We start from the raw sequence: 12,631 nt of genomic DNA on the forward strand, positions 1-12,631 counted from the left end.
GTGGTAGAAATAGGAGACAGTTCTAGAAATGACAGATCTGGGTTAAGATCTTCATGCTTCCACTTATTTAGCTGTGTAAAGGCAGTGTAAACTCGTGGAGGGCAAAACCTGTGTCTATCTTACTCATGAATTTATCTCAGTGCCCAGTACATAGAATGCACTTAGTCAATACTGGATGACAAATTTTAATCACGTATCACGCACTTAATGGTTTCCTCATCTCTAAAATGAGAATATTGACGCTGATTTCACTATGAGTAGGAAACAAGAAAACGCGAAGGATGCAGCACAGTGCCAGACTCGTAGTCATCTTCTCTCCTGTAAGCTGAGAGACAGTAACGAGGGTCTGGAGAGAACACTGTTAGCATGTCAGTCCTCAGCCCGAGCAGTACCCACTCCTGGGGGGCATCTGAAGACAGGTGAGGTCTGATTGTTGCAATGACTGGGCCTGTTTAAGTGGGTTGGGACCAGAGTGTTAAATGTCCCGTAGCATGTGAGACAGTCCTTCATAAAATACCCCAACTGCCTAACTGTGCCCCCACTGAGAAGTGCGTATAGTGTTAAGAGGTAGTGAAGTCTGCTAGTTTCATGCGAACTGTCACTTCAAAATACAACACAGAAAACTGTTTGAAAAGTATTTGCAAATGAAATAACACTTATCCTGATTTTATTGTCACACACACACACACACAACAAAGAGGGGGGTATTACTCAGTGGTAAAATGTGTGCTTAGCGTGCATGAGGTCCTGGTGGTTCAATCTCCAGTACCCCCATTAAAAAAATAATAATAAGTAAATAAACCTAATTACCACCCCCCGCCAAAAAAAAACCAAAAGCAAACAAAAAACATCAGACTCTAACACATTATAAAGTCAACTAAAATGTCGTAATTTTTTATGACTGCAGGAAGCAAGTTCTAGTGAAGTAGTAAATCAAATAGAAAATGTGGCACTAAGTCAATGTAACAAAAAAAGAAACAGACTCACAGATACAGGGAACAAATGAGGGGTTACCTAGTCGGGAGAGGGAAGGGGGAGGGGCAGTATAGGGATAGGGCATTAAGAGGTACAAACTATTACGTATAAGTTACAAAGATACATTGTACAACAAACGGAATATGGCCAATATTCTATTATAACTATAAATGGAGTATAACCTTTAAAAATTGTGAGTCACTATATTGTACACCTGTAACTTACATATTGTACATCAACTATGCTTTAATTTTAAAAAGTTCAAAAAAACCCACTTCATTATCCACACACACACACACACACACAAAGGCACTAAAAGCAGAGAATGTGTTTGCAAGAAATGTTAAGAAGAAAGGATTTTTATCTTGTCAAAGAAGCAACCACAATTTTTCCTAAAAGAAATCAAAGAAAGCAACTTTGAAGAACTCTTATTTTTATCCTTTTATTTATTGGCTCCTTCTGGCCATGTATTCCACACAGTAAACATCTGTGTCCCGTTAAGATTTCAGTTCCCCTGCCGAGCAACAGTCCTGCTGGTCTCAAGCCCTACAGTTTGCTTATTCCTTTGCAAAGAGGAAGCCAGAACAACGATTTAAAAAGCAAGGCACTGAAGAAGAGGGATAAACAGGTCAAAAGTGAAAGGTCAAAGATCGACAGTAGGGACCTTCCCAATAGGGTACCTATGTACTCTAAGGAGCGTGCAAGAGATGTAAAAAGACTCTATTAGAACCTCTGCCTATAATGCATCTATGTACATATTAATGACATTGACATGCTCACTTGAATCCCGTGTCAGACAACACGTGAGGTATTTCAGTTTAGACTTCCGTAGTAAAGCAACTTCTCCATTCTCTCCTTAAGAATCATCAAAAAGAAGTAAGAACATGAAACAAAAATTGTAAACTTCAACCTCTCAGAAATTAGGAACACAACATTAGGAGCACGAGGAAGGGCTATGAAATGCAGAGGGAAGCCGGCTGCAGGAAGATGCTGGGAGAAGACGCCCGTCCCCGCAGCTCGCAGGCAAACAGCAAGAGACAGAAGTCACACAGAAGAGGAAATCAGAAAAGTACATGTACAAAAATCAGAAAAGAGGTACTAAAATTACCATCATTTAGAGATGATTTATTTTCAAGTAAAACCTAAGAAATGCATGCAAAATGTTGGGAATTTAGTAATGTAGCCGTGACAGTTAATTTTACATGTCAACTTGACTAGGCCAAAAGATGCACAAATAGCTGGTTAAACATTACTTCTGGTTGTGTCTGTACAGGTGTCTCAGGAAGAGATTAGCATTTGAATTGGACTAAATAAAACAGAAGCCCCTCCCCAACGTGGGTGGGCATTATCCAATCTGCTGAGGGCCTGAATAGAACAAAAAGGTGGAGGAAGGTTAAATTCCCTCTCTGCCTGTAGAAGAGCTGAGACATCAATCTTCTGCCCTTGTAGTCTTGGTTCTCAGGCCTTCAGACTGGACTGGAATTTATACTGTGGACTCTCTTGCTCTCAGGCCTTTGGACTACCCCACCAGCTTTCCTGGGTCTCTAGCTTGCAAACAGATTGTGGATTTCTCAGCCTCCATAATCACACAAGTCAATACTTGATGACAAATAGATAGTGTTTCTCTGGAACTGACTAACACAGCAACTAAGCACAAAATTAGAATGGAACTGTGGTGGTTGGATACACAAGTCCAAGCATTTGTCAAAATCCAGAGATACACACCAAAAAGATAAGTTTTACTGTATATAAATAAGTCAACCAGAAAAAGAAAATAACCTGCAAGAATAGCCAAAAAATTCTGTAGAAGAGAAGTAATGAGGAGAGACCAGCTCTACCATATCAGAACATATCACAGTGCTACAACAATCTAAACAGTGTGGTAAAGGCAGATGAGTACAGAGATCCACAAAGCCAGCTACAAAGTCCAGAAGTGAACCCCTCTAGATACGGGAATTTGGTATGTAACACTTGCAGTCTAGAGAAAAAAGATGCAGTTTTAAATGCATGGTATTGGGCAGCATTCTGGAAGGGAAAATAAAATTGGATCCCTACGTCCTACTTTCTATCAAAATAAATTCCAGATGGATTCTAGTTGGACAAAGGTTATAACCTGAAACATAAAACTTTAAAGCCAATAGAAAAAAACAGGAGAATCATTTTATAATCATGGAATACAAAAGACCTTTGCTGGTATGACATAAAATGTGGTCATCATGAACGACTATAAAAATAAAAACTATAAAAAATGACATAAAGCTATGCAAAAATAAAAAACAAATTCTGCAAGTATCATTTGTTAAAAAATGCATATGCTGTATAGATCCACGTGTAGGCTAGCTCTGGAAAGATACATGTAATCCTGGCAACAAAAACTGCCTCTGGGGGAGGAGACTGAGGAAACTCACACTAGCACTTGTATTATTTATGTGCCGTAATCTATTTCAAAAATACAAATATTGTTTTCATTGTTTACTCCTAAACAACAGCTTAAAAAAATGAAAGGTCATCATAAGAAATGTTCCTCACAAGAAACATCCAATATAAATATCCAATTTAGAAATAACTTGCGTAACATACAGTTGCTAGCACAATGCTTGATACACAAGAGGAGCTTCAGTTACAAAGTCAGCTATTACTCATCACTGCCTTCACACGAGATTATTTTGAAATGTATCCTTACTATTTTCAATAGCAATTCTATTTACAGCAGCACTACCTACTGTAATATAAAATATTCCTTTTTCCAAGAATAATTTCAGTTGGCCAACACTTAGTTAGTGAGAATATTTAAATAAATGTCATTTAGGCTCTTCAACGTCTGATCACGCACCTTTTGCACTTACACTCCTGGCCAACTGCACTGCTTAACAATTTCTGAACATGCCCTTGCTTTCCTCCATACTTTTGAAAATACTGTTTCTTCTGCTGACAGAACTTTATCCCATCTGCCAACTGAAATCATCCTTCCTAGCAGGGCTAGCTCAAATCCCACCTATCCACACAGCTGTCCTCAAACTCTGTCCGTAAGTATATTACAGACACGCACAAAGAGAAAGGTAATAAAAGATGCAGAATGATCAATTTAAAAAGTTATTTATTAAACAAGTTTAACACAACTAAAAGTATATTTAAAAGTCCAACATGACTGGATCCCTTTGATCCCTTTCAAATATTCTGGGAAAAAGCACTTTGTCAAACTTTCTAATGATAAAAGAAATGATAAAAATAGAACAGGTATGGATAACATTTTTAAACAAACAAACAATAAAGCACATGGTAAATTTAGAAATAAAAATAAAAACACACAAACATACAAACTACTGAAGTATGAAACCAAAATGTTTCATATGTTTTAAAATGCTTTTGGTATACTCACATGAGGGCTGAACTGTTTATGTCCAAGTTAACAAAAGTATATAACCACCTTTTTTTAAGGTACCAAGTAAAGGTACAGAAATAATTTCAGAATGTGTTGGGCATATAAAGTGTCCACATTTGGCAAACCTATTCTACATATGAACATATTCCCTTACACGTAATGAAAAAAAGAACTTATAAATATCTTGATTTGAGAACTGTATTTGATATTTCTGTTCAATTCCAACATCATCATCACCAAATGTGCTATCAAAAAAGTCACTCAAAATTTTTTAAAAGCTGCTTCTGAAAATTTCAGTATTTTAGGGCAAAAGAAAAATACCATGTATTCTTGCTCATGAATTCTGATGCTTAGTTTCTATGGTTAACACAGACAAAAAAAATACAGTCAGGAATACTCCTAGAGAAAAGCCTCTCTCTCAGTAGTTCCAAGTGTTGTTATACAACATTTCACTGGAAATACTGGTTTCACCACAGATTTGGTAGCAGCTTCTGTTTGAAATATAACTTTGCCCCATAACATCTATCAAAGGCTTTAAAACATAATTGACTTTGGCAGTACACATGGAGACCATGATGTGGGTGGGAACTGCCAGTGGGTATGAGGGCCTCACGGAAGGGTTCACTCTGTGTGTGTGTGTGTGTGTGTGTGTGTGTGTGTGTGTGTGTGTGTGTGTGTGTGTGTGTGTGTGTGTGTGTGTGTGTGTGTGTGTGTGTGTAGGGGGAAACAAGATGAAATGGTTTATTCAGAACTACAAAATATATTTTCCTAATTAGATTTCAATTTTATAAATAATGTAAATCAAATGTTTAGAACTTGAATCTCTATGAGAGAGGCAACTATTCTGCTTTTTTCTTCCCCGAGCACAAAGCTTTAGCTACGCATGTTCTCCTGGACACTGACGAAAAGCTCCCCTCTGTCCCCGTCTCACTCTGAAAGAGAAGGGGAACGGACAGACCTGCCGCTGGCAGGGCTGGAGAAAGCGAAGGGCTCCTTGTCCTTGTCTTTACTGTCGTGCTTGTGCTTGTGCTTGTGCTTGTGTTTGTGCTTCTTCTTCTTCTTCTTGTGCTCGTGGTGATGGTGGTGATGGTGGTCGCTGTGTTTGGAAGACGTAGATTCTTTAGTAAATACTGAAAGTGGAGCGGTTGCAACTGGATGCATACTCATCTCCAAAGGTGATTGTTCTTTACCTTCAAGATTAAAAACACCCAAATAAATTCCCATTGATAACAAGGAAAGTGAAAGGGAAGAGGGAACTGAAGACAATACAGGAAAAAGAACAGATTTCTAAGTGTTTACCACTTCCATGGGAGTAATTAGGAATGAGAGAAGTATCTAAATAAGACATCCTATTAGTTACACAAGGTAAGTTTTCAGCATTCTGGCCAGGAAGTGAATATTTCAATTCCTTGTAGTCTATACAAATTATGACATACACTAGTGTGTTATCAAACCATCTTCTAAAAATTAATATTTAATATTTAAAGTACTATGAAGCAACAATAATGATAACACGTGTGTTAGACTTGCAGCCAACTAAGAAAAAAGCCTAAGAATCATCTCAGATCCTCTTTCTTCCAGACCCAATAAGTAAACAATAATATAAATAAATAAAATATAAAATAATAAATACCTTACTTATTTTATATATTTATTTTATATATTTTTATATAAATAAATAAATCCCCAGTCTTGTTTATTCTCGCTTACGTGTACCTCTTAAATCTGCCCCTCTGTCCAGTCTGCAGCTGTACCAGTTCAAACTACCTCCCTTCCTCTGGGTCACAGTACTAGTGTCCTATTAACTGGCTTCTTTGCCTGAAGTGTCCCACAGTCAAATCCATACTTCACACAGCCGCACAGCAATGGTTCTCAGCTAGGGGCAACTTTGTCCCCCAGGGGTTGTTTGGCAATGTCTGGAGACACTTTTGTTGTCACAACTGGGGCGGGACGGGGAAGAAGTACTACTGGTCACCTGTGGGTAGAGGCTAGTGATGCTGTCAAGCATTATACGCACAGGACAGCCCCCTACAGCACAGAATTCTCATGGCCCAAACTGGCAATAGTGTTGAGGTTCAGAGGCCCTACTGCACAGACCTTCCTACAAACAAAGCCGATTATGATTATTCGTTTAAAAGCTCAGGTAGTTCTACTGACAGAACAAGATCTTTAGACCTCACTGCAGCAATTTCTGAAAAACTACTTATTTTTAAAATCTAAACTAGCTAAAAACCTAAGCTTTTCTCACTAAAATTTACTTCAATGCAGTGGTTTCTTTTCTTTTTTAAAAAGTAAATTCTCAGCACTAATTTTGATCCAGTTCAGCCCCAAGTCATTTTTTTTTAACACCAAAAGAGGCATCACCATAGAAGTTTTCTAAAAATCACTTTCAGTTGAAATTTTACTGACAGTTCGCAATCTGTTCTGAATTTACCTTATCTTCCACTATTCCCTTCTATACACTCTAAAACTACCCCCTTCACTTATTTGTAAATGCTACTCCAGCGCTTGAAATGCCCTTCCCTTGTTTCTTGTCTGACTTGCACATTCATTTAACACATGTCAGGAACTACATGAGAGAGAGGAAAATAGTGATGAACTGGACAGATCTCAGTTCTCCTGGAGCTTACAAACTAGCAAAGAAGAAAGAAATTGAGTAAGCACATTTGAGTAATAAAAAGACAAAACACCAGAAGTGAAACAGGAGCACAACCAGAGACTTAAATGAGTGGTGAGTCGGGTGGAATCAGAGACAAACTTCTCCAAGGAAGTAATGTTTAAACTGTACCCTAAAGGAAGGGAAAGGGAAAGAAACAAACATTTTAGGCTCTTTAATACTTTAAAATGCAGCTCAAATGTCACTTCTTTGGGAAGTTTTCCCCAAACTGCCCAAAAAGAATTAGTTTCTTCATGTTCCCAACAACATAATACAGATGGGGAAATTAAGGCACAGAGAAAAAGAAAAATTCAGAAAAATTTTGAGAGATATCTGATTTATAGTTAAGTCAAATATGTCACTATATAATTTCAATTTAGATTTTAAATGAAATATATAAACATATCCTCAATTCTGTATATATGGGAATATAGGTCCCTACCTAACAGAATATACACTAGCCAAGTGATGAGGATAAGTAATAGGACTTTAACGTCTCATAAACAAATTCCTATAACTTTTATCTCATTATTTAGTCACTCTACATCACCAGACTTTGCAGCTTTCCAAATGCCTGCCTGCACTACTGGGAGTCTGAGGTCCATTTCTGTTCTGAGAGAAGTTTCATCATCTAATCCTGAACACCTGCCAAGCTACTTGGATTTCAGAAAAGCCAATGATTATATTGGAAACTGTACTTCCCAGTAGAGGCAACTGCCAGGGGTACAACTAAGTGTACTCTTTCCAAGGAATATTACAGATGTTTTTTTTTTTTTATAATTTATCTCTTTTTTTTGTGGGAGGTAGGTAATTAGGTTTATTTAATTTATTTATTTAATGGAGCTACCAAGGAATACTTATAACCACTTCAAAAGTAAATCCAATCTCTTGTCTACTAGTCTTCTACTATTCATCAAAGATATACTGATTATAAATCTTCCATTTCTCTTGATTTGTATGAAGTCTATTAAGAGGACAATGGATTAGCTAGATCCAAGGAAAAAAGTGTTAGGAACCAGGGCTCCTAGGACAAATGGCTGATTCCAGGTCTGGGTAGCACAGTTGCAAGATGAGCCTAAAAATCTCGTATAACAGCAAGGAAGTTAAAGTCTTCTCAAGAGACTCAAGAGTCAACCTAAGAGATTCTCACTGACCAAAGATGGGACAATTTGAATACTGATAAGGATAATAACTGTAATGGATTAGAACTGATGGATCACCACTGGAGGATACTAATTAGCCAACTTGTTATTTTGAAAATTATTAAATAGAAAGAATCAAGCCTTTATCTTTCTTTTGCGATATGATCTATACCACTGGGTAATAGTAGATGGGGGTGAAGTTAGCTTTATGGAAATAATTCAGTTTATAAATAAAAACAGAAAGATGAATTATAATATCACCATCTTGCAACCCTTAATAAATTAATGTATCGAAGCCTTGAACATTTTAGTGGCTAACCTCATAAAAAAGTCAACCAGACATTGTATGCTTCCAGATGGAAGAACACACCACCATCTATAAACCTGAATCCAATTAAGCTTCTAGACACAACCACAAATTTAAAGGAAATATAGAGGAATCTAATTACAACACAGGTATACAATTAGCAAAATACAGACTTGAAAACTACAGATCAAAACCCTCAATTGTTTAACAAATACACTGTAAAGGGGAAAAAAGAGAGGAGAAAAGATGGACTGGAAACTTTAAAAAGATGTAAAGGATATATTAGCCAATCGCAATGTGTAGACCTTATGTGGACAGTGATTCAAACATATAGTTAAAAACTAAAACAAAAATAATGGCATTTATGACTCAATTGAAATTTAAACAGTGACTGAATATTTAATGATATGAAAAAACTGTTTACTTTTTCAAGCATAAGAATATTATTGTGGTTATGACTTTTTAAAGTCCTTACCTTTTAGAAATATATAGTAAATTATTTATGAATAAAATATGTGGGCTTTGTTTTGGAATCATTCAGAAGGGCGGAAGTGGGTAAGGGTATAGATTAAACAAGACTGATCAAGAGCTGATAATTTCTGCAGCTTTATTGGGGGTTCATTATATTAGTCTGATTACAGTTTTCCATAACAAAAGCATTTTTTAAAAAGAAGTTAAGGCAAATTGGCATTATCTGTGTAAATGTTAAATGCTCATATTTTTTGATTCAGAAAGCTCATTTCTACAAATTGATCCCACAAATTGTGCTCATGCATAACTGCAAAGAAATATATACAAAAATACTCATTAGAATAGTGTTTGTAACAGAACGTCTGATAAAACCGAATGTTACTCTATTACCACCAACATTTTCCTCTTACGTTTTCATTTCTATTGTAGACAATGTATATTTTTTATTTGTTTAATTTTTATCTTTCCTGAGTATTTTTACCAGGTCTAATACAAGGTGATAACAAAGTACAATTTCTCTCACATGTGGGACTATATTAACAGTCAGATTTGGGACACGTATGAATTTACTTTCATACTAGCATAACGAGGTCATCTACAGAATCTCTACTGAGAAAAATGCATCTATTACTATCCCCAGATACAAACATTTACATAAGAAATTTCACTATAATTTTAAGGGCTTATAAGATGCCTGGGAACTTGAGGCCCTTTCAGGTTAGACACCACTCATTTTTAAAGCTAATGAAAGCCCTTTTAATGATCTGAAATAGTAAGTCTCTATTATAAGACAGGAGATGTATCAGGAAAAGGAGATAAACGTAATTCACAATATTATAATTATCCTATTTCATGTTTTCGGGAAAGAACAAAGCAGATGTTCAGTTTTGTTGTTCTATCTAACATAAAATCTCTCCTAGAGACCTAATGAATTCACTATGGATAAGGGTTAGCTGCAGTCAATTTAACAAATGCAAAACAAATAGAAAGAAGTACTTAATACAAGCCTAATGTAGAAGCTTTGCAGTCCATTTGATAAAAGTGCTGAAAACAGACACTGAGTAATCTCCTAATCCTTTTAAATTCACTGCATTAGGTATATGTTAAAATTTAACACAAAATCTGCAGTTTCTGTTAGGAAAAGTGTGAAGTCTGTTCTTTGGATTCTTTAGATTTAAAAAATGTGTAGAATCATATCATTATAATTTAAAGAAAAAAACCAGTCTGTTTTTCATTGACTTTCAAAAGAAAGAATTCTTGGGCTCTTAAGTTTTTTTTGTTTTTTTTTAAGGTTTCTGTACCAGAACTGTGCTTTTCAGTGCTTTTCTGACTTGTGCAAGAAGTTGTTACATAATACAGCAGCCCCAGTGAGGCAACTGCAGGAACTCTCCTTCTTCTCCTCCCCACAGAAACCACCAGGGATTTCCCTCCGCTCCTGTTCCTGTCACTCCTCCACTCATCACTGCAACCCGCAGCAACTTGGGAGACAGACCAGCCACCTCAGGCCTCGGCAGCTGCGGAGAGGGAGCTGCAGTGGTGGGAAAGGAGATGACGTGGTAGGCTCAACCCATCACACCATGCGAACCACACAGCCCTTTCTCCAGATTCCCTTCCTGACTCAGGAGAGGGAAATGAAACAGTCAAGTAATGAAGGAAAATAGCACTGCCACTTCTCCTTTCTTACCTCCGATGGCTTAACCTACCACCCACATGTCACCCCTACCCTAAAATATTCCTCTCCCTATCATATGCAAGGAAAGAGAAAACGGGTGGGGAAGTTAAAAAGTAAACCATGACCTGTCTTCTACTTAACAGTTTCCACTTATCTCACCTAAATCCTCATTCCTATTCTACCCCTCCCAGATGAGGCATGCAACACATTCCAGTTCTCAATTATCTCAGACCTCATCTCGGCTCATGAATAAAGCAAGCAGGGGTCACAAACTCAAAAGCCTTGAACCTAAGGGGACACCATAAATGAGTAAGCAGACTACCAGGTGCGACACAAAAAGAACCAATGGAATGGAAAGCACATCATTGCCTAAGACAGCCTCTCAGTTAACTCTTCTTCAAGAAAAGCTGGAAATCCAAATTTTTATCTGTAATCTCTTCGTTTTTAGTCAACTACTTCAAAAATTTTTCTAAGACTTCTATGGCCAGTACAAGATGCCTCAGTTGGAAGAGCTGAATAAGGCCCCCCAAAACCCACTTGTGAACCTCAATCTATAATCCCAAGAGAGACCACAGCTTCCCTTACCACTATACAGAACCCCAACTCTCAACCCTCAGCCCAGCTTGTAATGGGAGGCAGGAAGAGAGGAAGTTCCTGTTTTACTGCCAACTTTACTTGAGTTAGGTTAAAGTTGTGCTTCTAACATTCCAAAATATGGAGCTTAAAGGGCCTTTTCTCTCAGAAACAGTGTTACACAAAGCAGCTAAGTCTGCTACTTCTGTTCTTCAGGACAGTGTAAGTTAAGAGGGTTTCTGTTGGCTAGTTTGGGAAAGTTACTTATCAAATATAACAATATGTTTACAGGAAAACTGTACTTAGAATTTCAAAATAAATACATGTATAAACAAACTTTTGGAACACTACCACTTGTAAAATGAACATTTTCTAAATTCTAATAATATCATTGTTGAATTTTAAGACCTGCTCAGTGGTCATATGGTACTGGATAGCATAAATACACTTAAGGGAAATTACAAAAGCACATTAAAGAATACATTCAAAATTAAGTTATATAGAGTCCAAAAAAAAGTTAAAATGTATTTTTTTAAAGCCATATGAAATAATGATAAAAAGGCACACTGGTGGGCACAAAAAGGTGTTAAGATCTGCTTTTATACATAGGTTAGCGTGCCACATCACTAGGAAAAAACAAATATATTCAGATTCTTTACTGGAACATGAATTTATTTGCCTGTTGGAATTTAGATAGATTTCTTTTTTAAAAGCCATGGAAAACAAGCAGGAGCATCACTCTCAAACTATATCAAGAGGCTTGAAATGCCCTAAGCTTTATAATTTTAAAAGATCTACAAAATTTTTCATGCCTGATAAAATTTTAATAAGTATAATGATTATAAAGCAAAATTACACCAAAACCCAAAACAAAACCAAGAAAATATAGAATTGGCAAGGGCCAAGAAATGTCAAAATTCACTTAAAGTTAAGTGCTAAAGTCTCTAGCTGACTTCCTTCTGAAATACATTTTGGGTGAATTTATTAAAATAAATGCATAGAACACACAAAGAGATACAAGCAAACAACAGTCTGGGGTCTCAAAACCAAAATATTCTGAGGTGTTGCTTTTGTTTGAAGTCTCCTATTCATCACAGCTGATCCCTAAGTTCCTCCAATCAATAAACAGTTACTCTTTTGTTTATATGAAAAATACATGGTTTATATTAGCAGAATCCATCAGTTGGAATTTTAAAGCCTGACTAATGACTTCTGGAAAAACTGTTCTTTAAAAATAATCTTGCTTATGTATCTTTTTTTTTCACTCCCTGTTCCTCCAAAACTTGACAACTAAATTTTTGTTCATCAGCATTAAAAGTTTACTCTTTATTTGGTTTATAATCTTCTCTTTGTAAGCAAAAGAACAGAGTTAAGTAGAAGACAATGTAGAATAGCAGAATAGGTAACAATCACGTATGAACTGAATTACCTTTCATAAACTTAAGCCCGACTG

The 12,631-nt window shown here is 36.5% G+C and overlaps 1 protein-coding gene across 10 annotated transcripts in view; it reads right to left on the minus strand.

Moving 5' to 3' along the window:
• The window catches only part of TAF2 (TATA-box binding protein associated factor 2), a 94,686-nt gene that overhangs the window by 19,423 nt on the left and 62,632 nt on the right, over positions 1–12,631 (minus strand). For 8 of the 10 annotated variants that reach the window (XR_012502226.1, XR_012502225.1, XR_012502224.1 and 5 more), the window contains one exon: positions 5,316–5,547. Coding sequence is in view for 3 of the 10 variants with exons in the window: in XM_074352975.1 (XP_074209076.1) it covers positions 5,316–5,547 (232 nt within the window). In the remaining 7 variants the exon portion in view is untranslated. Of the gene's footprint in view, positions 1–4,982; positions 5,548–12,631 lie in introns of those variants that run through there. The other 2 variants (XM_074352976.1, XM_074352977.1) reach the window with 1 other exon arrangement.

Source organism: Camelus bactrianus, chromosome 25, assembly GCF_048773025.1.
Source record: "Camelus bactrianus isolate YW-2024 breed Bactrian camel chromosome 25, ASM4877302v1, whole genome shotgun sequence".
Taxonomy (NCBI): Eukaryota; Metazoa; Chordata; class Mammalia; order Artiodactyla; family Camelidae; genus Camelus; species Camelus bactrianus.